Here is a 27,590-nt window from a genome sequence, read left to right on the forward strand (position 1 = left end):
TCCTCTAAAGTCAGGAACAAGACAAGGGTGCCCACTTTCACCATTACTATTCAACATAGTTTTGGAAGTTTTGGCCACAGCAATCAGAGCAGAAAAAGAAATAAAAGGAATCCAAATTGGAAAAGAAGAAGTAAAACTCTCACTATTTGCAGATGACATGATCCTCTACATAGAAAACCCTAAAGAGTCCACCAGAAAATTACTAGAAATAATCAATGACTACAGTAAAGTTGCAGGATATAAAATCAACATACAGAAATCCCTTGCATTCCTATACACTAATAATGAGAAAACAGAAAGAGAAATTAAGGAAACAATTCCATTCACCATTGCAACGGAAAGAATAAAATACTTAGGAATATATCTACCTAAAGAAACTAAAGACCTATATATAGAAAACTATAAAACACTGGTGAAAGAAATCAAAGAGGACACTAATAGATGGAGAAATATACCATGTTCATGGATTGGAAGAATCAATATAGTGAAAATGAGTATACTACCCAAAGCAATTTATAGATTCAACGCAATCCCTATCAAGCTACCAACAGTATTCTTCACAGAGCTAGAACAAATAATTTCACAATTTGTATGGAAATACAAAAAACCTCGAATAGCCAAAGCGATCTTGAGAAAGAAGAATGGAACTGGAGGAGTCAACCTACCTGACTTCAGGCTCTACTACAAAGCCACAGTTATCAAGACAGTATGGTACTGGCACAAAGACAGAAATATTGATCAATGGAATAAAATAGAAAGCCCAGAGATAAATCCACGCACATATGGACACCTTATCTTCGACAAAGGAGGCAAGAATATACAATGGATTAAAGACAATCTCTTTAACAAGTGGTGCTGGGAAATCTGGTCAACCACTTGTAAAAGAATGAAACTGGACCACTTTCTAACACCATACACAAAAATAAACTCAAAATGGATTAAAGATCTAAACGTAAGACCAGAAACTATAAAACTCCTAGAGGAGAACATAGGCAAAACACTCTCCGACATACATCACAGCAGGATCCTCTATGACCCACCTCCCAGAATATTGGAAATAAAAGCAAAAATAAACAAATGGGACCTAATTAACCTTAAAAGCTTCTGCACATCAAAGGAAACTATTAGCAAGGTGAAAAGACAGCCTTCAGAATGGGAGAAAATAATAGCAAATGAAGCAACCGACAAACAACTAATCTCAAAAATATACAAGCAACTCCTACAGCTCAACTCCAGAAAAATAAACGACCCAATCAAAAAATGGGCCAAAGAACTAAATAGACATTTTTCCAAAAAAGACATACAGATGGCTAACAAACACATGAAAAGATGCTCAACATCACTCATTATCAGAGAAATGCAAATCAAAACCACTATGAGGTACCATTTCACACCAGTCAGAATGGCTGCGATCCAAAAGTCTACAAATAATAAATGCTGGAGAGGGTGTGGAGAAAAGGGAACCCTCTTACACTGTTGGTGGGAATGCAAACTAGTACAGCCACTATGGAGAACAGTGTGGAGATTCCTTAAAAAACTGGAAATAGAACTGCCTTATGATCCAGCAATCCCACTGCTGGGCATACACACTGAGGAAACCAGAAGGGAAAGAGACACGTGTACCCCAATGTTCATCGCAGCACTGTTTATAATAGCCAAGACATGGAAGCAACCTAGATGTCCATCAGCGGATGAATGGATAGGAAAGCTGTGGTACATATACACAATGGAGTATTACTCAGCCATTAAAAAGAATACATTTGAATCAGTTCTAATGAGGTGGATGAAACTGGAGCCTATTGTACAGAGTGAAGTAAGCCAGAAGGAAAAACATAAATACAGTATACTAACGCATATATATGGAATTTAGAAAGATGGTAACAATAACCTGGTGTACGAGACAGCTAAAGAGACACTGATGTATAGAACAGTCTTATGGACTCTGTGGGAGAGGGAGAGGGTGGGAAGATTTGGGAGAATGGCAATGAAACATATAAAATATCATGTAGGAAACGAGTTGCCAGTCCAGGTTCGATGCATGATGCTGGATGCTTGGGGCTGGTGCACTGGGACGGCCCGGAGGGATGGTATGGGGAGGGAGGAGGGAGGAGGGTTCGGGATGGGGAGCGCATGTATACCTGTGGAGGATTCATTTTGATATTTGGCAAAACTAATACAATTATGTAAAGTTTAAAAATAAAATAAAATTGGAAGAAAAAAAAAAAAAAAAAAAAGGATCAATCCAAGAAGATGTAACAATTATGAATACATATGCACCCAACATAGGAGCACCTCAGTGTATCAGGCAAATGCTAACAGCCATTAAAGGGGAAATCTATAGTAACAAAATAATAGTGGGCAAATTAAACTTATAGCACTGGACAGATCATCCAGACAGAAAATTAAGAAGGAAACACAAGCCTTAAATAACCCATTAGACTAGATACATTTACTGTCCTAGATATTAATTGGGAAGTCCATTCTAAGGCACCAGAATACACTTTTTTGTCAAGCACACATGGAACATTCTCCAGGATCTCATCTTGGGTCACAAATCAAAACTCAGTAAATTTTAGAAAATTGAAATCATATCAAGAAACTTTTCCAACCACAAGGCTATGAGATTAGATATCAATTACAGAAACAAAATGTATAAAACACAAACACATGGAGGCTGAACAATATGTTATTAAATAACCAATGGATTGAACATGACTGAGCACACACCCACCACATTGCAACCAACGGTATTATACATGATACTATACACAGAAAATCCTAAAGATGCTACCAAAAAACTACTAGAGCTCATTGATGAATTTGGGAAAGTTGCAGGATACAAAATTAATACATAGAAAAGAAATCTCTTTCATTCCTATACACTAACAATGAAAGATCAGAACGAGAAATCAAAGAAACAGACTCATTTGCCATCACACCAAAAAGAACAAAGTAGCTAGGCATAAACCTACCTAAAGAGGTAAAAGATATGTACTCAGAAAACTATAAGATCCCAACAAAAAAATCAAAGATGACATAAACAGATGGAGAGATATATCATGTTTGTGGATCAGAAGAATCAATATTGTGAAAATGACTGTACTACCCAAGGCAATCTACAAATTCAATGTTCAGTTCAGTTCAGTCACGCAGTCATGTCTGACTCTTTGCGACCCCATGAATTGCAGCACGCCAGGCCTCCCTGTCCATCACCAACTCCCGGAGTTCACTCAAACTCATGCCCATCTAGTCGGTGATGCCATCCAGCCATCTCATCCTCTGTCGTCCCCTTCTCCTCCTGGCCCCAATCCCTCCCAGCATCAGAGTCTTTTCCAATGAGTCAACTCTTCGCATGAGGTAGCCAAACTATTGGAGTTTCAGCTTTAGCATCAGTCCTTCCAAAGAACACCCAGGACTGATCTCCTTTAGAATGGACTGGTTGGATCTCCTTGCAGATTCAATGTAATCCCTATCAAATTACCAAGGGCATTTTAAAACAAACAAACATAAAAAGCACTTGACAAGTAAAAGAAAGCAGGCTGTTCTAAGTACTGAGTAGAAGGGACTGTTAACATGCAAAAACATTGTCCTTAGGCCAGTATTAATTTCACGATGCATTTGTAACCTCCAGTGGTCCAGTGCCATGTCTAATATTAAGTAATAAACACCCTCAAGGGAGACCAAACACTCTGAATGAGTATACTTTTTAGAAAAAGAGTCATCGCCTTTGACTTTACACAAGCTATAAGCTTGTCAATTCAAAACTATTCTGAAGTCAGTAAGAAATGCAGTGAACTCATAAAACAGTACTAGTATTTTGATTTCTTGAACTGGATTTGAAGATAAAGCCGTTACGTGTACATAGCCTATCATTATTAGGCTATAGAAAATACTGCTGAAAGGAATTATATAAAACAATGTTGAAAGATTAAAGAAAGCCTTATAAATAAAGGGCTTCCCAGGTGGTGCTAGTGGTAAAGAACCCACTGGCCAGTGCAGGTAGATGGAAGAGACACAGGTTTGATCCCTGAGTTGGGAAGATCTCTTGGAGGAGGGTGTGGAAACCCACTCCAGTATTCTTGCCTGGAGTATCCCATGGACGAGGGAGCCTGGCAGGCTGCAGTCCACAGATAGTACTGAAGTAAGTTAGCATGTATACAAATAAAAACCTTCCTTGATATAGATCAAAAGCACTCAGTATTATTATGATAGCATTACTGAATTAATGTCACAAAGAAGGCAGATAAGAAGTTTCAAAAATCCATCCCTCCACTGAAACAACAACTGGCCATGCACAAAGTGTCTGAGCAACTACTTTGGGACTCTGGAAACTAGTTAGACACTTGCAGCTGATGTGCTTAAGTGCAGTGTCTGATAAATGTGACATCTCCCATGCTGACTAACATTCCTCATAACCCAGTTCCAAGGCAGACAGTTATAGAAAGTGTGGGCTGTATTTGTGGTGCAGCCAGTGGATCTCAGAACAGGAAACTGGACCACATTCTTCTACATTGGGATTGTGTGTTTGGATCACCAAGAGGCTGGCACAGAAAGCAGCCATTGTTTCAATATCCATGGCTTTCATTGAAAACACAAAGAGAATGCTTTCTTTTCCCATTTATATTTATGCAATGGCACCCCACTCCAGTACTCTTGCCTGGAAAATCCCATGGATGGAGGAGCCTGGAAGGCTGCAGTCCATGGGGTCGCTGAGGGTCGGACACGACTGAGCGACTTCACTTTCACTTTCATGCATTGGAAAAGGAAATGGCAACCCACTCCAGTGTTCTTGCCTGGAGAATCCCAGGGATGGGGGAGCCTGGTGGGCTGCCGTCTATGGGGTCGCACAGAGTCGGACACGACTGAAGTGACTTAGCATAGCACAGGTATTTAAGAGAATCTCTGTAAGGTCACTATCTGACTATGGAGATAACAGAACAGAGAGTCAATTGACCACACAAGATAAGAAAATAGTCTTGGCAAAAATAATCTGGAAAAGTTACTACACAAAGGAATTAATACAGTCTTCATCAAATAAAAATAACAATTGTTAGAAGAGTGTAAAATATTATTTCCAGAGTTACCACATTATATTATATAAAACATGTAAGTATGGTCCATTAACAGCTGAAAAAAGATTGACACAAACCACTGTTGAGGAAACCCAGACACTGGACTTACTGGATTAAAAACTATAAGATACATGTCTTAGGTATGTGCAAAGAGAAGAAGGAAACCATGTTTGAAGAACTAAGAATATAAAAAAAGTATAAGAATAATTAGGGAATATCAATAATGAGAACAGCATTGTAATAAAGAACCAATAGAAATTCAGGAGCTAAAAATACAATACTAAAAATTTTTAAACTTACCAGAAAGTTTCTGGTATTGTACTTTTTACAATAAAAAGTAGTATACTGAAGTAAATCATTCACTACATCTAATCATTATAAACTATGTAGATAAATATCCTATTTATAATAGAATATAATATAACCATAAAAAGGAAGGAAATACTGCCATTTATGATTGCATGGATGGGACTTGAAGGCATTATGCTAAATGGAATAAATCAGGAAGAGAAAATAAAATATCATATTATCTCACCTATATATGGACTATGGGCTTTCCCAGTGGTGCAGTGGTAAAGAATCTGCCTACCAAAGCAGGAGACACAAGAGACCTGGGTTCGATCCCTGGGTCAGGAAGATCCTCTGGAGTAGGAAATGGCAACTTATTCAGTATTCTTGCCTGGAGAATCCCATGGACAGAGGAGCTTTGTGGGCTACAGTCCATGGGGTCGCAGAGTCAGATACAACTGAGCGACTGAGCACACACACATATGTGGACTATAAAATAAAAATCTGAACTCATAAGTGCAGAGAACACATTGATGGCTGTCAGAGACAAAAAGGGGTCAGAATGAATGAATGTGGTCAAAAAGTACAAACTTCCAGTTGTAAAATATAAATAAGTCCTGGGGATGTACTATACAGCATGATAACTGTAGTTAATACCTTATTGTAAATGTACAAGTCACTAGGAGGGTAAATCTTAAAACTTCTTATCACAAGAAAAAAATGCAATTATATCTGAGATGGATGTTAATTAGACTTATCGTGGTGATCATTTTGCAATACATGCATATATTGAATCTTTGTGTTGTACATCTAAAGCTAATATGTTATATGTTTATTATATGAATTCTAAATTTCTAATTTTTATTAGAAATAAAAATCTACATTGTCTACAAGTCACTTAAGACCCCAATACACAAATATGTTGAATGTGAAAGAAGAAAAAAGATATTGCAAGATTGAGTAGACAAATAAAGTCTTAAGAAGGCCTGTCCTCAAGAGAAGCTAGTTAACCAGAGCCTCACCTGCTGAGGTTTTATCAGATACTAACTGACCTGAGGGTAGAGAAATATCCCATCCAATTAGCTCTAGCTGTGGGAGAAGTGAAATTCCCAGCTCTGGCCCACTCTCACTTTCCCGCCCCATCTAAGGAGGGAGAAAAACACTGAGGAACACACATGAAGTTAACAGTCTAGAGGCATAGGCTCACTAAAATTTTGCGACCCCTAGCAAAATCACTTTCTTGGTATAAACTGACAAGTTTATTCTAATATCCACATGGAAATTTAAGAGACCACAAAAGCCAAAACAATCTTTAGAAAGAACAACAAAGTTAAAGGACGTCTCAATTTCAAAACTAACTACAAATCTAGTAATTAAGACCACCGGATGATGTGACACTGACATAAAGACAGAGATTATCAAAATAGAGTTGAGATTACATAAATAACCCTCCACATTTTGAGTCAACTGATTTCTGACAGGGATGACTCATGTGGAAAAAACAGTCTTTTCCACAAATGGTGCTCACAGACACCAGCTTCCAACTCCATATCTATGTCAATCCGTTTTACTTTACACTCAATTAAGGTTTCTCTCTTCCATCCACCTACTCTTTCCCATCACACTTCTCTGCACTGCTGAATACAGCATATACCCATCTGAAATTCCCTCCCCTGTCTTTCAATGCGAATATATTATTATATTCACAACCGCTGGACATACAGGAAGGCCAGCTGCCTCAAGCCATTCTTTTCCAGTCCATCACACAGTGTGTGCAATTACCATGACCGTCTTCATATTACAGCATGATATTTTGTATTTTCTCAAAATAATAGGACACAACTTAGCAAATAAACAACAACTTGTTTGTAATTGTTTACATTTCACCTGAGGTGTTATTCTGTCTCTCTTTGGGTAGATTCTTATTACACAAAGAGCGGGATCAATTTTTCTACTTATCATGCACACAATATGTATTTAAACTGCTTGACAGCATTGCCTCCCTGACCATTAAAATAACTCTGGTAAATACAGAACTAGTCAATGAACCACAGAATGCACAATCGATCAGATAACTGAACTGTCATTAACATTTTACCTGCTCCATTCTGATTAGGAAACAATCAATATAGTCCCGAGGGTTGTTAATATCCAGGGATGCTTTGTGTTCCATTGCTTTCTCCAACACAAAACTTTTTAAATTAGCAACATTTTTAAGTACTTTGTTATGACTTCCTGGTAAATAATCAAAGAGTGCGGGGAAATTATTGCAAACCTAGGAGAGAAACAACTGTTTATTAATGAAGATCACTTTAATAATACTTCTATACCATATGCCAAAACCTTGTCAGAAATGGTATTATAAGTATTAATATAATATGGTCTCTGTATTGAGGGAAATTCTTATCTTACAGGTACATAATTTGCTATACTGATAGATATATATGAGGGAGAACATTCTGACCAGGTATCAAATATGATAATCATTTCCTATAATCATATATTATATGTATAGTATAAAAGCACTGTTATAAAAGTTATCTCATTTTCTTATATCAACTCTTCCCTTCTATCATGAAATATGGGATGGCATGAAATACTATGACTCATATTTTGTAGATGACAAACAACAGAGGTTAAGAGAGTTTGGACAATCTGATATACAGCTCAGGGCTGGTCTCTGATGTTTCTACTGCTCTCTCATAGACTCAAACATAAGATCATATTTCAGGACTGAAATAATACTAAAAACCATGAAACTTAACTCAATGCGATAAAGTCACTGGTCCCCAGAGCAATTAAGTGACCTCTGCAAGGTCACATCATTGTCTTTTAGGTAGAGGGCAGAACATGTCAGCTCAGCAAAGGTGATGAGATTGTTGTTGGTTTGGTATAGGAACCACAAACCAACAACACCTGTGATGTTGGTTTGTGGTTCCTACACCAAACAACCCCAATCACCTTTGTCATCCCCAAAGCAATTACCTTGTCAGTTAAGATGCCAGCTGAAGCACCAAACACTCCTATCCTAGTCAGTGTCCCCTGGCAGTACTCTCCCCCTTGAAGGAGACATTCTTTTTCTTTCCAAACACAGATATTTCTGCCAACTTAATGTGCTGAAGAAGTCCTTAAGTGGTGACTGGGTGAAAAGGCTTGTGGGCAATGGAAGCTTTTCCAGAAGGACATGGAAGTCCTTCTACTGCTGTAGGCATGTTTTGGGGAAGCTACCAAAATAGTTTATGGAAAGTGGCTTTGGAAATTGGTGGGAAAACCACTGAACAGTGTCAATAGGACTGAATTACAGTTCTGTATTCTGGGCACGAATTTTCCTGTCTATCATTAAAGGGCTCCACCATCATCCCCAGATGAGCCTTCCATGATGCTAAGCTCTGGGCAGGACTGTGCTTTTCACACATTCACCTCACATCTTGGTGTATCTGGACCTCATGGAGTAAAGAGCAGAAATGATTCCCAGAGAAGAAAGGACCTGGGCCTCACCTGAACCCATGGAGAGCTCAGAATCCTGAGGATTTCGTTCAATCTTTCCATTAGATCTAGAAAAACTGGATCTTTATAATCAAAACGGTTCTGGAAAATAATGGAGCAGATCACATTGCAGGGAGCACAGCCCAGGATGAAAGTGGGGTCACAGGGCAACCCTAAAGAATAACAAACAATTTAAACACGTCATTAAAACATATAGGAGACATTTGTATTTAAGATAACAGGTAAAGGTAATTTTAGAAACTCTAAAGCAATATTTTCGGCTTCCTTGTGGCTCAGCTGGTAAAGAATCTGCCTGCAGTGCGGGAGACCTGGGTTCAATCCCTGGGTTGGGAAGATCCCTTGGAGAAGGAAAAGGCTACCCACTCCAGTATTCTGGCCTGGAGAATTCCATAGATAGTCCATGGGGTTGCAAAGAGTCGGACACAACTGAGTGACTATCATTTTCACAAAGCAATATTTTACCAGCTAATTGCATTAATAGAAAGTATTCCACATGCATAAAATCAACATATCACTTTTACCTTAACCTGAGTAGGTAATTTCACCCTAGCTATGTAAATAATGGTTTTTGAAAAGAAAAAAGTCAATTAAAATCCACTGCTTTAATGTGTACTCTTTTCACGCAAAGGGCCGGTTAAGTTGAATGGGGGAAAAAAAGAAAACAGTTTAAAAGACTATTTTTATATCATTTTATAACCTATATTTATCAGTGCTGAATATTATCTGTTTGCAAAGCCTGTAGAAAATAAAGCACTGATAAAGAAAAAAGAGAATAGTTGAGAACCTCAAAATGCTTTACATAATGTATAGTTGAAAGAATCATCTCTAGAATCAACATGGAAGTTAAACAGAGATTGTAGGTGAATTCATGTATTTAAAGGAACAGATTTTAAAAAGCAGCAAGTATCCATGCTATATGAGAAAAAACTAATACAAATGAACAATGTTGGCCACCACAACATTCTAAAGCAAAAACCCTCCAATAAAAAACAAATAAAATAAATGAGAACAAGAAAAATAACTTTTTATAAAATGGGTTTCTTGTCTAAAATATGAATTGTTGTTATTGTTCAGTCACTAAGTCATGTCTGTCTCTTTGTGACCTCACAAATTGCAGCACACCAGGCTTCTTTGTCCATCATTATCTCCCTGGATTTGCTCAAGCTCATGTCCATTGGGTCAGTGATATCATCTAATCATCTCATCCTCTGCAACACCTTGCCCTCAATTTCCCCCAGCATCAGGGTCTTTTCCAATGAGTCAACTCTTTGCATTGGTTTGGCCAAAGTATTGAAGCTTCAGCTTCAGCATCAGTCCTTCCAAAGCATATCCAGTGTTGATGATACCACTTTAATGACTGAAAGTGAAGAACTAAAGAGCTTCTTGATGAAGGTGAAAGAGGAGAGTGAAAAAACCTGGCTTAAAACTCAACATTCAAAAAACTAAGATCATGGCATCTGATCCTATCTCTTCATGGCAAATAGACTGGCACAAACTGCAGCTACAAAATTTAAATATGCTAGATCCTTGGCAGAATAGCTATGCCAAAGCCAGACAGTGTTTTAAAAAGCAGACATCACTTTGCCCACAAAAGTCCATATAGTCAAAGCTATGGTTTTTAAAGTAGTCATGTATAGATGTGAGAGTTGGACAATTCTTTATTGCCTTCTTTAGGCTGAGAGCTGAAGAACTGATGCTTTGAACTGTGGTGCTGGAGGAGACTCTTGAGAATCCCCTGGAGAGCAAGGAGATGAAACCAGTCAAACCATACCAGGTGATCTGGTATTCCCATCTCCTTAAGAATATTCCACAGTTTGTTGTGATCCATGCAGTCAATAGAGAAAAGGAAAGTTTAACCCACCAGAATAAAAGTTCCAAAGAATAGCAAGGAGAAATAAGAAAGCCTTCCTAAGTGATCAATGCTAAGAAATAGAGGAAAACAATAGAATGGGAAAGACTAAAGATCTCTTCAAGAAAATTAGAGATACCAAGGGAACATTTCATGCAAAGATGGTAACAATAAAGGACAGAAATGGCATGGACCTAACAGAGCCAGAAGATATTATGAGACGTGGCAAGAATACACAGAAAAACTATACAAAAAAGATCTTAATGACCCAGATAACTATGATGGTGTGATCACTCACTTATAGCCAGACATCCTAGAGTGTGAATTCAAGTGGGCCTTAGGAAATATTATGTGAAAAAGATACTGGAGGTGATGGAATTCCAGCTGAGCTATTTCAAATCCTAAAAAATGATGCTGTTAAAGTGCTGCACTCAATATAATAGCAAATTTGGAAAACTCAGCAGTGGCCACAGGACTGGAAAAGGTCAGTTTTCATTCCAATCCAAAAGAAAGACAATGTCAAAGAATGTTCAAACTACTGCACAGTTTCACTCATTTCACATGCTAGCAAAATAATACTCAAAATTCTCCAAGTGAGGCTTCAACAGTATGTGAACCAAGAACTTCCAGATATTCAAGGTGGATTTAGAAAAGGCAGAGGAACAAAATGTCAAATTGCCAACATCCGTTGGATCTTAGAAAAAGCAAGAGAATTCCAGAAAAACATCTACTTCTGCTTCATTGACTACACTAAAAGCCTTTGACTGTGTGGATCACAACAAACTGGAAAATTCTTGAAGAGATGGGAATACCAGACCACCTCACCTGCTTCCTAAGAAACCTGTATGCAGGTCAAGAAGCAACAGTTAGAACTGGACATAGAACAATAGACTTTTCAAAATTGGGAAAGAAGTATGACAGGGTTGTCTATTGTCACCCTGCTTATTTAACTTCTATGCGGAGTACATCATGGGAAATGCTGCGCTGGATGAAGCACAAGCTGGAATCAAGATTGCTGGGAGAAACATCAATAACCTCAGATATGCAGATGACACAACCCTTATGGCAGAAAGTGAAGAAGAACTAAAGAGTCTCCTGATGAAGGTGAAAGAGCAGAGTGAAAAAGTTGGCTTAAAACTCAACATTAAAAAAACAAAGATCATAACATCTAGTCCCATCACTTCATGGCAAATAAATGGGGAAAAGTGGAAACAGTGACAAACTTTACTTTGGGGGGCTCCAAAATCACTGTAGATGGTGCCTGAAGCCATGAAATTAAAAGACGCTTGCTCCCTGGAAGAAAAGCTATGAGAAACCTAGACAGCATAGTAAAAAACAGAGACATTACTTTGCAACAAAATTCCATCTTGTCTAAGCTATGGTTTTTCCAGTAGTAATGTATGGATGTGAGAGTTGGACCATAAAGAAGTCTGCGTGTGGAAGAGCTGATGCTTTTGAACTGTGGTGTTGAAGAAGATTGTGCTGGAGTCCCTTAGACTACAATGGAACCAAATAAGTCAATCTAAAGGAAATCAACCCTCAATATTCTTTGGAAGGACTGATGCTGAAGCTGAAGCTCCAATGCTTTGGCCACCTGATGCCAAGAGCTGACCCATTTGAAAAGATGCTGATGCTTGGAAAGATTGAAGGCAGGAGGAGAAGGGCACAGCAGAGGACGGGATGGTTGGATGGCATCAGTGACTCAACGGACATAAGTTTGAGCAAGCTCCAGGAGATGGTGAAGGACAAGGAAGCCTGGCATCCTGTGGTCCATGGAGTCACAAAGAGTTGGACACAACCAAGGGACTGAACAACAACAATACACAGTTAAAAGCATTAGCAGAGTCAATGAAGCAGAAGCAGATGAATGTTTTAGAATTCCCTTGCCTTTTCTATCATCCAAAAAATCCTTTAAGCTAGGCTTCAGCAGTATATGAACTGAGAACTTCCAGATGAACAAGCTAGATGCAGAAAAGGCAGAGGAACCAGAGATCAAATTGCCAACATATGCTGGATCATAGAAAAATATGAATAAAATTTAAAATTTCTATTTCAAACATAAATCCAAGGTAAATGAAGCAGAAAAGGTAAATTGATGATTTTTTAAAAATTATCTCCTTAGGAATTAAATGTTAATCATTTCCTTTCAGATCAAAAATTAATTATTTGGGCAGAGTTGCCCTATGTGAACATCTGGGATATTGTTCTGTGTAGCTAGCAACAGAATAATATATTTCAATCAGTTTTAAATGCATCATTTAAATAAAAATTATCATATTTCCAATAAAGAAATCACATTAGAGGAAAAGTTTTCTTTTTTGGTAGGACATCTATAAAACAAAATTGCTGCAATGAAATAATCAATGAAAATTCATTATGTGGAATGATAAAATGTTCATATCTATAGATTAATAATTACTTGAATAAAAAATATACTGACAATAAAATAAATATATATATATATATATATATATATATACTGACAGAGTGACATCAGGAAGATGGTGTCCTTGCCCTTTTTCTCCCATAGAAACACTGATTTAGAAATGATAAATGCAATAAAAATTTTAATGAGGTTTTCAGAATCCAGTTAAGTGTTGCAGTAAGATAGATGAGTACACAGCTAAGAACAGACATATTAAAACTTATAAAAGTGCAATTTCATTTTTCCTGTATTAGCAACTCCCCCAACCTGGCACAACTCAATGCTGGAAGAGCATGGCCAAGGTGGTGACTACTCCATTGCAGGAAAGAGAAGGATGAAGCATGCATCCAATGAACTGACTTTTCAGGGGCCTCTTAGGAAATGGTTTCTGTCTTAACTAACTTGGGGTGCTCTCAGAACTATGATCGTATGGATGTCTGGGACCACTGAGAATAAAGGAAAGTGAGGATTGTGGTTTGCTATATATGGCCAGCATGGCTTGGTACAATCTAGAGAAAGTGAACTACTTCAGGCTTTTTCTTGAAGGGGATGGGAGAGGAGTAGAGCTTACATCTGGTACTCTGGCTCTTTGCAGGGCTACCCAAGGGAATGGTATCTGTCTCATCTGATTCAGGGTATTAAGCGGGAACTTGCTGCAGACAGACAACAAAGGGAACAAAAGATTACCTGAAATGAATTTGGCAAGCTTCACTAATTGTGAAATTCTACACTCAAGGCCTTTTTTCATACTGTTCATGAGGTTCTCACGGTAAGAATACTGAAGTGGTTTGCCATTCCCTTCTCCAGTGGACCACATTCTGTCAGATCTCTCCACCATGACCCTCCCGTCTTGGGTTGCCCCAGGGGCATGGCTTAGTTTCATTGAGTTAAACAAGGCTGTGGTCCTAGTGTGATTAGACTGACTAGTTTTCTGTGAGTATGGTTTCAGTGTGTCTGCCCTCTGATGCCCCCTTGCAACACCTACCATCTTACTTGTGACATTGTACAGGAGACAGGGATCAAGACCATCCCCATGGAAAGGAAATGCAAAAGAGCAATATGGCTGTCTGGGGAGGCCTTACAAATAGCTGTGAAAAGAAGAGAAGTGAAAAGCAAAGAAGAAAAGGAAAGATATAAGCATCTGAATGCAGAGTTCCAAAGAATAGCAGGAAGAGATAAGAAAGCCTTCCTCAGCGATCAATGCAAAGAAATAGAGGAAAACAACAGAATGGGAAAGACAAGAGATCTCTTCAAGAAAATTAGAGATACCAAGGAAACATTTCACGCAAAGATGGGCTTGATAAAGGACAGTAGTATGGACCTAAAAGAAGGAGAAGATATTAAGAAGAGGTGGCAAGAATACACAGAAGAACTGTACAAAAAAGATCTTCATGACCAAGATAATCATGATGGTGTGATCACTCATCTAGAGCCAGACATCCTGGAATGTGAAGTCAAGTGGGCCTTAGAAAGCATCACTACGAACAAAGCTAGTGGAGGTGATGGAGTTCCAGTGGAGATATTTCAAATCCTGAAAGATGACACTGTGAAAGTGCTGCACTCAATATGCCAGCAAATTTGGAAAGCTCAGCAGTGGCCACAGCACTGGAAAAGGTCAGTTTTCATTCCAATCCCAAAGAAAGGCAATGCCAAAGAATGCTCAAACTACCGCACAATTGCATTCTTTTCACACGCTAGTAAAGTAATGCTCAAAATTCTCCAAGCCAGGCTTCAGCAATACGTGAACCATGAACTTCCTGATGTTCAAGCTGGTTTTAGAAAAGGCAGAGGAACCAGAGATCAAATTACCAACATCTGCTGGATCATGGAAAAAGCAAGAGAGTTCCAGAAAAACATCAATTTCTGCTTTATTGACTATGCCAAAGCCTTTGACTGTGTGGATCACAATAAACTGTGGAAAATTCTGAAAGAGATGGGAATACCAAACCACCTGACCTGCTTCTTGAGAAATTTGTATGCAGGTCAGGAAGCAACAGTTAGAACTGGATATGGAACAACAGACTGGTTCCAAATAGGAAAAGGAGTATATCAAGGCTGTATATTGTCACCCTGCTTATTTAACTTCTATGCAGAGTACATCATGAGAAATGCTGGACTGGAAGAAGCACAAGTTGGATCAACATTGTCGGGAGAAATATCAATAACCTCAGATATGCAGATGACACCACCCTTATGGCAGAAGAAGAACTAAAAGGCTTCTTGATGAAAGTGAAAGTGGAGAGTGAAAAAGTTGGCTTAAAGCTCAACATTCAGAAAATGAAGATCATGGCATCCGGTCCCACCACTTCATGGGAAATATATGGGGAAACAGTGGAAACAGTGTCAGACTTTATTTTTTTGAGCTCCAAAATCACTACAGATGGTGACTGCAGCCATGATATTAAAAGACACTTACTCCTTGGAAGGAAAGTTATGACCAACCTAGATAGCATATTCAAAAGCAGAGACATTACTTTGCCAACAAAGGTCCATCTAGTCAAGGTTATGGTTTTTCCTGTGGTCATGTATGGATGTGAGAGTTGGACTGTGAAAAAGGCTGAGCACCGAAGAATTGATTCTTTTGAACTGTGGTGTTGGAGAAGACTCTTGAGAGTCCCTTGGACTGCAAGGAGATCCAACCAGTCCATTCTGAAGGAGATCAGTCCTGGGATTTCTTTGGAGGGAATGATGCTGAAGCTGAAACTCCAGTACTTTGGCCACCTCATGCGAAGAGTTGACTCATTGGAAAAGACTCTGATGCTGGGAGGGATTGAGGGCAGGAAAGAAGGGGATGACAGAGGATGAGATGGCTGGATGGCATCACTGACTCAATGGACATGAGTCTGAGTGAACTCCGGGAGTTGGTGATGGACAGTGAGGCCTGGCGTGCTGTGATTCATGGGGTCGCAAAGAGTCAGACACGGCTGAGTGACTGAACTGGACTGAACTGAACACTCGAGGCCAGAGAAATTGCATCTTCATTTTCAAAAGAAAAAGATTTCAGAGGCCCCCAGAATCCCTAGCCAAGATACCTGGTGAGAGTTTTGCCTTATATAAAGACTGGGCCACAATAATGTGAAGCAATTATCCTCCAATTTAAAATAAATTAATTAAATTTAAATAATTTAAAACGAAGGCAGAATCAGCTGTGAACTACCCATTAAAAAAAAAAAGAAAGACTGGGAGGGTTGGCAATTTTTTTTTTTCAAAATCCTGGATTTCAACATGAAGTCACAAAAACAAAAAGAAGCAGGAAACATGGCCCAAAGGTAGAAAATAAATCTCTGGAAACTGATCCTAAAGAAATGGAGATATTACTTATATGAACAAAGAATTTTTAAAAATGTGATAAAGATGCTTCATCAGTTCAAGAGGATGATTCATGAACAAAATGAAACTGTCAACAAAGAGACAAAACACAAAAAAGAATCATACAAGGACTTCCCTGGTAGTCCAATGGTTAAGAATCCGCCTTCACATGCAGGAGACATGGGTTCCATTCCCAGTTGGGAAACCAAGATCCCACATGCCTCAGAGTAACTGCTGCTGCTGCTAAGTCACTTCAGTCGTGTCCAACTCTATGCCACCCCATAGATGGCAGCCCCCCAGGCTTCCCCATTCCTGGGATTCTCCAGGCAAGAACACTGGAGTGGGTTGCCATTTCCTTTTCCAATGCATGAAAGTGAAGTCGCTTAGTCATGTCCGACTCTGGCGACCCCATGGACTGCAGCCTACAAGGCTCCTCCGTCCATGGGATTTTCCAGGCGAGAGTACTGGAGTGGGGTGCCATTGCCTTCTCTGCAGAGTGACTAAGCCCATGCTAATAATCAGAAGATCAAAAGGGAAAACTATGAAAAAGAATGAAGAAATCCTAAGGAACTTACAGAACACCAATAATTACATCAATATGCATATTGTGGGGAAGAGAGATAGAAAGGGACAAAAAGCTTATTTGAAGAAATAGTGGCAAAAACTTGCCATATCAGGGGGAACACTGACACTCAGATTCTAGAAGGCCAACACACTCTAACTAGGATGAACAAAATAATCCACATTGAAATACATTATAATCAAATTGTCAAAAGTCAAAGATAAAGAGACGAGTGTGATAACAGCAAGGAAATAGTGATTTGTCTCTTACAACAGAAGCATCATACAACTAACAACAGGCTTCTAAGCAGAGGTGTTGTGGGCCAGAAATGAGTGGGATGATAAAGCAAAAAGAAGAAAAAAATGTCAACCAAGAAAACTCTTAACATATCTGGCAAAACAATTCTCCAAAAAAGGACAAAAAAAAGCTGAAGGTGTTCATCACCACTAGACATGTCTTACAAGAAAGGCTAAAACGTGTCATTAAAGTTGAAACAATAGGGCACTGAACAGAAACACAAAGGCACAAAGGTATAAAGCTTGCTGATATAGGTAAATATATAGACGAATCCAGAATACCACATAATGTAGAGGTGGTGCATAAACCACCACTACCTCTAGTATAGAAATTCAAAGATAAACTGACAAAACTTTACCTAGATTACCTAAAAAAAGAGAGGGGAGGTGGGGCAGGGACTTCTCTGGCAGTCCAGTGGTTGAGACTGCATTTCCAATACAGGGGGCATGTGTTTGATCCCTGGTCAGGGAACAAAGATCCCACATGCCATGCAGCCAAAACACAACAAATAAATAAATGGATGAAAAGGTGTACAAGAAAATCTCAATCAAAATAACAAATGCTATCTAAAATTTTTTAATTAAAAAAGAGAAAATTCAAATGAAAAACAATCAGAAGTGAAGATGAGACATTACAATTGATACCACAAAAATACAAAAAATGTTGAAGCAAGTACTATGACATCAACAAATTGTATAGCATAGAAGAAATGGATAGACAAGCTGTTAGGACTGAATCATGAAGAAACAGAAAATCTCACAAACCAAAAATAATAAGGTTGTCAAATCAGTAATCAAAACCCAACAACAAAAAAAGCCTAGAACCAGATGATTTCACTGGTGAATTCCACAAACATTTAAGTATTAGAAACATTGCCAATCGTTCTCAAACTCTTTTGAACATACGCAAATTTATCAATGCAATATATCACATTATTAAAATGAAAAGCAAAAATCAACACAATAGATGTAGAAAAAGCATTTGACAAAATTAGAAATTCTTTCTTGATAAAAACACTTCTATATTACTCAACATAATAAAGTGATATATGACAAACCTACAGTTAACATCATACTCAAAGGTGACAGTCTGAAAGCTTTTCCTCTAGGATCAGGAAAAATATAAGATTGCCCCCTCTTAACACTCCTATTCAACATAGTACTGGGGGTCCAGGCCAGAGCTATCTCTCCGTAAAAAGAAATAAAATGTGTCCAAAGGAAAAGGAAGAAGTAAAAACTGTCTGCTTGCACATCTTACAATCTTATGTATGTAAAGCCCTAAAGTTCTACTAAAAGCTTAGAACTAATCAGTGAATTCAGTAAAGTTGCAGGATATGAAGTCAACAGAAAAAATGAGACATTACAACTGAAAGTGATCTATGACAACCCCCCAGCTAACATTGTACTCAAAGGTGACAGATCAAAAGCTTTTCCTATAGGATCAGGAACAATAAGAATGCCACTCTTACCACTCCTATTCAATATAGTACTGGAATCCTAGCCCCAGCAGTCTCTCAGTGGCAACCCACTCCAGTATTCTTGCTTGGAAAATTCCATGGAAGAAAAGACTGATCGGCTACAGACCCTAGGGTTGTAGAGTTAGACATGACTGAGCATGCATACACACACAAAGGAAAAGAAAGAAGCACAAAAGTCTTCCTGCACATGCTATGATCTTATATATGGAAAACCCTGAAGACCCTACTAAAAACTGTTAGAACTAATCAGTGAATTCAGTAAAGTTGCAGGATATGAAGTCAACATAAAAAATGATTTGCACTTTTGTACATTAAAAACAGTCTGAAAAAGAAATAAAGAAAACAATCCCATTTTTCTCACAATAAAATGATTAAATGCTTAGGAATAAATTTAACCAATGAAGTAAAAGTGTTATACTGATCTCTCAAAGACACTGATGAAAATAATTAAATAAGGCATGAATAGCTATTTAGTGTCCATGAATCAGAAGTATTAATACTATTATTATGTCCATAATATCCAAAGCAGTCTGTAGATTCATTGTAATTCTACCAAATTCTATCAAATTCTAATGGCATTTCTTACAGAAATACAAAAAAATCATTCTAAAAATCCACATGTATTTTTAGAAAAAAAAATCCAAATATTAGAAATTTTAGGAAAAAAATTAGAAATTTTAGAAAAAAAAATCCAAATATTAGAAAAGACCCCAAATACCCAAAGAAGTCCCAAGAAGAATGAAAAATGCTTGAACACATTAAAATTTCTGATTTCAAACCATATTACAAAGCTAAGATATCAAGAGAATATTGTACTGGCATAAAAACAAACACATAAACCAATGCAACAGAATTCAGAGCCCAGCAATAAACCCGTACGTATATTATCAACTAATATTTGACAAGGAAGCCAAGAATACTCAATGGAGAAGGATAGTCTCTTCAATAAATAGTGTTAGGAAAACTACAAATTCACATGCAAAAGAATGAAACAGGACCCCATCTTTACCAATCATAAAAGTTAACTTTAAGTGGATTAGAGACTTCAATGGAAGACCTGAAAGCATAAAACCTCTAGAATTTAAAAAAAAACAAAAAACAAAAAAAACCTCTAGAATTAAACTTAGAGAAAACACTCCTTGAGAACGGTTTTGGCAATGTGATTTTTTAAATGTGACACCAAAAGGACAAGCAATAAAATCAAAAGTAAACTAATGGGACTACATCAAAGTAAAAAGCTTTTCTGCACAGCAAAATAAGTAAGAAAGGAAACCTACAAAATGTGAGAAAATTTTTGCAAACCATATTTCTTTTTTTTTTTTTTTTAATTATCAAACTTTAATTGATAGACTAATCTTACAGGATAAACAATAATAAGACAGCTAGTCAAGGTTACACTTTAAAAAAAAAATTTTCCAGCAGCGCAAATCTAATAGACTAAATACATTCATCTCCTCCCAAACAGGCATTTGATTAAAAACAAAAACCAGAACAGAGCGTACACCACAAGGAGAACATGGTACTTACGTACATTGTCAAATAAATCAGCAGAACTCTTTAGGAAAGAAAAAGAGATTCTTAGAAATTCATAAAGCAGTAGAACCACCCAGCCTGGCAGGTCAACTGACCAGATGTGACACACACTGGAGGGCTCCTGACCACCTGCGACTTCAGAAAGGCCACCAGGCCCCGCGAAGAAGGGAACAGGTGCCAGTCCTAACTGGAGATGACTTGATCACAAAGCCTGAAGACAAAAGGACTATCCTTCCCAAGACAACAGGCCAGGAGAGAAAGAAGCGCCCTCAGAGGACAGGGTGGAAAGCAAGCCGCCCTTGGCACACAGGGTCCTGCCTCTGGCAAAGAGGGCGGGGCCAAGTGTGAGTGCCCGGGACCGTTCCTCCAGGCACCTGGTGGAAGGGAGAGGAAGAAGCAAGGCAGCCCCTTCCAGCTGAGATCCGGCAACTGAGTGGCGAAGGGCGTCTCCCTGGCCCTCGTCATGGAAAGCAGGAGCCTACAGAGGCCTCACCTGGCCCACCATGTCTGTGATACAGCAAAGTGCACCCTTAGCTCAGCTTGACTTTCTTTTTAAAAAGAGCTGACGCTACTTGCAAAAGGCCCATCATCGATTAAAACAATACCAAATAGTTGAATACTGAATACCAAAGAGTCGGAGCAAGTCTCGAGACCATCTCTCTCAGTTTTCTGAAAAGGCTGACTGAAACAGAGCTGAGAGCAGGGATACCTCGTCACTAGTCTGCCAAGTGGCGGAGGGGAGGGAAGGAAAGGCTTGTTGTCCTGCGAAAGGGCTGCCAGCTCCACGAGAGAAGGCAGCCTCACCCCCTTGTCCACCCTCAGAGTCCCGCGAGGGGTCCTGCCCCCTCCCCAGCGAGGACTCCACGTGGAAAGAAGCCTGAAGGAGAATGAACACTGTGATGCTACCGAAGGGGAAGGAGTGTCTGAATTTGCTAACACAGATTTAGTCAGTACATCCTGGACCATAAGAAGATGACGACGAGCCCGCTCACGGGCCAAGTGACAGACTAGTGAGCGCTGCTGGGACCCAGGCGCGGCTTCTCTGCTCGCCGGGGCTTCCTGCAAGGGCTCCACATGGATGGGGCGGCCAGAGCCCAAGATCGGGCCAGCACTGTTCGTGGGCTCTGGAAAGCAACGCTCGAACAGGTCCGTACGAAAAGATGTCATTTACAGTATTTATATAGAAGATCTCCAAGTAAGGAAAAAAGCACCATTTTTACTTCAAATAAAAAGGCTCACACAGGCTTTGGTCCTGTTTTGAGACGACACCGGCCTGAGCGAGAAGCGGTTTGGCCCTTGGGGAGCAGGGAGTCGGTACGCACGCTGTCACTGGGAGGAAGGGGCATCAGGTGGCAGGGATGGGCGGGGGGCAGCCGCCCGAGCAGGGCGAAGGGGGAACCTGGTGGGAAGGGCCTTGGGGAGCAGCCCCACAAAACGGGGACAGGATGCCTGCTTCAAGAGCGGGCGTGTGGCACTGTCTGGACAAGCCTCTGGGACAGGCAGGCTGGCCAACAGAAAGAGCAGCATTCAAACCGCGCCGCCACTCTGCGAGCACGCGAGGCCTGTCAACTGCAGAGCAAGGCTTCCACGAGCAGCAAAGACATGCTCTTTCCTCCAAGGACTGTGGACTGACAAGGACAGAAGAGCTACAGGTACTGCGCCTTTTGCAAGGGGTGGAAAACAGGCCATCTCCTGGATGCTACACTTCCCAGACGAACTTGTACCCCCCAGAAAAGCAAGAGGAGTTTCCTGCCTAGATCCGTAACCTGGCATGGACAACACCATGAAAAGCAAGAGTTGGTCTGGATGGGCTGGATTCTTGAACTACGGACCACAGCTTTCTTATCCATTCATCTGCTGATGGACATCTAGGTTGTTTCCATGTCCTGGCTATTATAAACAGTGCTGCGATGAACATTGGGGTACACGTGTGTCTTTCAATTCTGGTTTCCTCAGTGTGTATGCCCAGCAGTGGGATTGCTGGATCATAAGGCAGTTCTATTTCCAGTTTTTTAAGGAATCTCCACACTGTTCTCCATAGTGGCTGTACTAATTTGCATTCCCACCAACAGTGTAAGAGGGTTCCCTTTTCTCCACACCCTCTCCAGCATTTATTATTTGTAGACTTTTGGATCGCAGCCATTCTGACTGGTGTGAAATGGTATCTCATAGTGGTTTTGATTTGCATTTCTCTGATAATGAGTGATGTTGAGCATCTTTTCATGTGTTTGTTAGCCATCTGTATGTCTTCTTTGGAGAAATGTCTATTTAGATCCTTGGCCCACTTTTTGATTGGGTCATTTATTTTTCTAGAGTTGAGCTGTAGGAGTTGCTTGTATATTTTTGAGATTAGTTGTTTGTCGGTTGCTTCATTTGCTATTATTTTCTCCCATTCTGAAGGCTGTCTTTTCACCTTGCTAATAGTTTCCTTTGATGTGCAGAAGCTTTTAAGTTTAATTAGGTCCCATTTGTTTATTTTTGCTTTTATTTCCAATATTCTGGGAGGTGGGTCATAGAGGATCCTGCTGTGATGTATGTCAGAGAGTGTTTTGCCTATGTTCTCCTCTAGGAGTTTTATAGTTTCTGGTCTTACGTTGAGATCTTTAATCCATTTTGAGTTTATTTTTGTATATGGTGTTAGAAAGTGTTCTAGTTTCATTCTTTTACAAGTGGTTGACCAGATTTCCCAGCACCACTTGTTAAAGAGATTGTCTTTTATCCATTGTATATTCTTGCCTCCTTTGTCAAAGATAAGGTGTCCATATGTGCATGGATTTATCTCTGGGCTTTCTATTTTGTTCCATTGATCTATATTTCTGTCTTTGTGCCAGTACCATACTGTCTTGATAACTGTGGCTTTGTAGTAGAGCCTGAAGTCAGGTAGGTTGATTCCTCCAGTTCCATTTTTCTTTCTCAAGATCGCTTTGGCTATTCGAGGTTTTTTGTATTTCCATACAAATTGTGAAATTATTTGTTCTAGCTCTGTGAAGAATACTGTTGGTAGCTTGATAGGGTTTGCATTGAATCTATAAATTGCTTTGTGTAGTATACTCATTTTCACTATATTGATTCTTCCAATCCATGAACATGGTATATTTCTCCATCTATTAGTGTCCTCTTTGATTTCTTTCACCAGTGTTTTATAGTTTTCTATATATAGGTCTTTAGTTTCTTTAGGTAGATATATTCCTAAGTATTTTATTCTTTTCGTTGCAATGGTGAATGGAATTGTTTCCTTAATTTCTCTTTCTGTTTTCTCATTATTAGTGTATAGGAATGCAAGGGATTTCTGTGTGTTGATTTTATATCCTGCAACTTTACTATAATCATTGATTAGTTCTAGTAATTTTCTGGTGGAGTCTTTAGGGTTTTCTATGTAGAGGATCATGTCATCTGCAAATAGTGAGAGTTTTACTTCTTCTTTTCCCATTTGGATTCCTTTTATTTCTTTTTCTGCTCTGATTGCTGTGGCCAAAACTTCCAAAACTATGTTGAATAGTAATGGTGAAAGTGGGCACCCTTGTCTTGTTCCTGACTTTAGAGGAAATGCTTTCAATTTTTCACCATTGAGGATAATGTTTGCTGTAGGTTTGTCGTATATAGCTTTTATTATGTTGAGGTATGTTCCTTCTATTCCTGCTTTCTGGAGAGTTTTTATCATAAATGGGTGTTGAATTTTGTCAAAGGCTTTCTCTGCATCTATTGAGATAATCATATGGTTTTTGTTTTTCAATTTGTTAATGTGGTGTATTACATTGATTGATTTGCAGATATTGAAGAATCCTTGCATCCCTGGGATAAAGCCCACTTGGTCATGGTGTATGATCTTTTTAATGTGTTGTTGGATTCTGATTGCTAGAATTTTGTTTAGGATTTTTGCATCTATGTTCATCAGTGATATTGGCCTGTAGTTTTCTTTTTTTGTGGCATCTTTGTCAGGTTTTGGTATTAGGGTGATGGTGGCCTCATAGAATGAGTTTGGAAGTTTACCTTCCTCTGCAATTTTCTGGAAGAGTTTGAGCAGGATAGGTGTTAGCTCTTCTCTAAATTTTTGGTAGAATTCAGCTGTGAAGCCGTCTGGACCGGGGCTTTTGTTTGCTGGAAGATTTTTTATTACAGTTTCAATTTCTGTGCTTGTGATGGGTCTGTTAAGGTTTTCTATTTCTTCCTGGTCGAGTTTTGGAAAGTTGTACTTTTCTAAGAATTTGTCCATTTCTTCCTCGTTGTCCATTTTATTGGCATATAATTGTTGATAATAGTCTCTTATGATCCTTTGTATTTCTGTATTGTCTGTTGTGATCTCTCCATTTTCGTTTCTAATTTTATTGATTTGATTTTTCTCCCTTTGTTTCTTGATGAGTCTGGCTAATGGTTTATCAATTTTATTTATCCTTTCAAAGAACCAGCTTTTGGCTTTGTTGATTTTTGCTATGGTCTCTTTTGTTTCTTTTGCATTTATTTCTGCTCTAATTTTTAAGATTTCTTTCCTTCTACTAACCCTGGGGTTCTTCATTTCTTCCTTTTCTAGTTGCTTTAGGTGTAGAGTTAGGTTATTTATTTGACTTTTTTCTTGTTTCTTGAGGTGTGCCTGTATTGCTATGAACTTTCCCCTTAGGACTGCTTTTACTGTGTCCCACAGGTTTTGGGTTGTTGTGTTTTCATTTTCATTCGTTTCTATGCAAATTTTGATTTCTTTTTTGATTTCTTCTGTGATTTGTTGGTTATTCAGCAGGGTGTTGTTCATCCTCCATATGTTGGAATTTTTAATAGTTTTTCTCCTGTAATTGAGATCTAATCTTACTGCATTGTGGTCAGAAAAGATGCTTGGAATGATTTCTATTTTTTTGAATTTACCAAGGCTAGCTTTATGGCCCAGGATGTGATCTATCCTGGAGAAGGTTCCATGTGCGCTTGAGAAAAAGGTGAAATTCATTGTTTTGGGATGAAATGTCCTATAGATATCAATTAGGTCTAACTGGTCTATTGTATCGTTTAAAGTTTGTGTTTCCTTGTTAATTTTCTGTTTAGTTGATCTATCCATAGGTGTGAGTGGGGTATTAAAGTCTCCCACTATTATTGTGTTATTGTTAATTTCTCCTTTCATACTTGTTAGCATTTGTCTTACATACTGCGGTGCTCCTGTGTTGGATGCATATATATTTATAATTGTTATATCTTCTTCTTGGATTGATCCTTTGATCATTATGTAGTGACCTTCTTTGTCTCTTTTCACAGCCTTTGTTTTAAAGTCTATTTTATCTGATATGAGTATTGCTACTCCTGCTTTCTTTTGGTCCCTATTTGCATGGAAAATCTTTTTCCAGCCCTTCACTTTCAGTCTGTATGTGTCCCCTGTTTTGAGGTGGGTCTCCTGTAGACAACATATGTAGGGGTCTTGTTTTTGTATCCATTCAGCCAGTCTTTGTCTTTTGGTTGGGGCATTCAACCCATTTACGTTTAAGGTAATTACTGATAAGTATGATCCCGTTGCCATTTACTTTATTGTTTGGGGTTCGAATTTATACACCATTTTTGTGTTTCCTGTCTAGAGAATATCCTTTAGTATTTGTTGGAGAGCTGGTTTAGTGGTGCAGAATTCTCTCAGCTTTTGCTTGTCTGAGAAGCTTTTGATTTCTCCTTCATACTTGAATGAAATCCTTGCTGGGTACAATAATCTGGGCTGTAGGTTATTTTCTTTCATCATTTTAAGTATGTCTTGCCATTCCCTCCTGGCTTGAAGAGTTTCTATTGAAAGATCAGCTGTTATCCTTATGGGAATTCCCTTGTGTGTTATTTGTTGTTTTTCCCTTGCTGCTTTTAATATTTGTTCTTTGTGTTTGATCTTTGTTAATTTGATTAATATGTGTCTTGGGGTGTTTCTCCTTGGGTTTATCCTGTTTGGGATTCTCTGGGTTTCTTGGACTTGGGTGATTATTTCCTTCCCCAGTTTAGGGAAGTTTTCAACTATTATCTCCTCAAGTATTTTCTCATGGTCTTTCTTTTTGTCTTCTTCTTCTGGAACCCCTATGATTCGAATGTTGTAGCGTTTAATATTGTCCTGGAGGTCTCTGAGATTGTCCTCATTTCTTTTAATTCGTTTTTCTTTTATTCTCTCTGATTCATTTATTTCTACCATTCTATCTTCTAATTCACTAATCCTATCTTCTGCCTCTGTTATTCTACTATTTGTTGCCTCCAGAGTGTTTTTAATTTCATTTATTGCATTATTCATTATATATTGACTCTTTTTTATTTCTTCTAGGTCCTTGTTAAACCTTTCTTGCATCTTCTCAATCCTTGTCTCCAAGCTATTTATCTGTGATTCCATTTTAATTTCAAGATTTTGGATCAATTTCACTATCATTATTTGGAATTCTTTATCAGATAGATTCCCTATCTCTTCCTCTTTTGTTTGGTTTGGTGGGCATTTATCCTGTTCCTTTATCTGCTGGCTATTCCTCTGTCTCTTCATCTTGTTTAAATTGCTGAGTTTGGGGTGTCCTTTCTGTATTCTGGCAGTTTGTGGAGTTCTCTTTATTGTGGCTTTTCCTCGCTGTGTGTGGGTTTGTACAGGTGGCTTGTCAAGGTTTCCTGGTTAGGGAAGCTTGTGTCGGTGTTCTGATGGGTGGAGCTGTATTTCTTCTCTTTGTGCAGTTGCGCTGTGGGGAGGGAGGGAGGGATGCTGCAAACAAATAACACTGGCATGCTCTTGCAGTGCCTCAGCCACACTGGGTCTGCCCCTGCTCACGGCGCGTGTAGCCTCCCTGCCCACACTGCTCGGGCTCTAGGTTGTTCCGCCGGGAACAATCCGAGGCTGGCCCTGGGTTGCATATACCTCCCAGGTCCAAGCCGCTCAGGTTCAGGCACTCGGGTAGTCCTCAGAGGCGCAGACTCAGTTGGGCCTGAGTTTTGTGCTCTTCCCAGGTCCAAGCAGCTCAAGTGATGAGGTGTTTGGCGAGCGCCAATGCTGCGACTTATCGCCTCCCCGCCACTCGGTTATCTGGGTGTAAAACCGGCGCACCTTCTCAGGCAGATGTTAACCGTCCAGACCCCCAAAAAGTTTTAGTTAGCAAAGAAGCCTGCTTACAGTTTTATAGATGATGTCTCTCTGGGGCTGCGATTGCCCCCTTCTGGCTCTGGCTGCCTGTCACCGGAGGGGGAAGGTCTGCAGCCAGCTATCTCTGTTCAATTCTTTGTTCCGTGCGCGGGCCTGGCGGTGTCTTAGGTTGGGGCTGGCTTTTCGCGTGGTAGATATCCCACAGTCTGGTTTG

At 39.2% G+C, this 27,590-nt stretch overlaps 1 protein-coding gene across 1 annotated transcript in view; it reads right to left on the reverse strand.

Moving 5' to 3' along the window:
- LOC113884486 (cytochrome P450 2C9-like) overlaps positions 1-27,590 on the reverse strand; it is a 63,316-nt gene that overhangs the window by 27,653 nt on the left and 8,073 nt on the right. Inside the window, exons 4-5 of the mRNA XM_027529109.1 lie at positions 8,859-9,019; positions 7,459-7,635 (exon numbers count right to left, since the gene is read on the reverse strand). Of these exons, the coding sequence (XP_027384910.1) occupies positions 7,459-7,635; positions 8,859-9,019 (338 nt within the window). The remainder of the gene's footprint in view (positions 1-7,458; positions 7,636-8,858; positions 9,020-27,590) is intronic.

This window comes from Bos indicus x Bos taurus, chromosome 26 (assembly GCF_003369695.1).
Source record: "Bos indicus x Bos taurus breed Angus x Brahman F1 hybrid chromosome 26, Bos_hybrid_MaternalHap_v2.0, whole genome shotgun sequence".
NCBI classification, from domain to species: domain Eukaryota; kingdom Metazoa; phylum Chordata; class Mammalia; order Artiodactyla; family Bovidae; genus Bos; species Bos indicus x Bos taurus.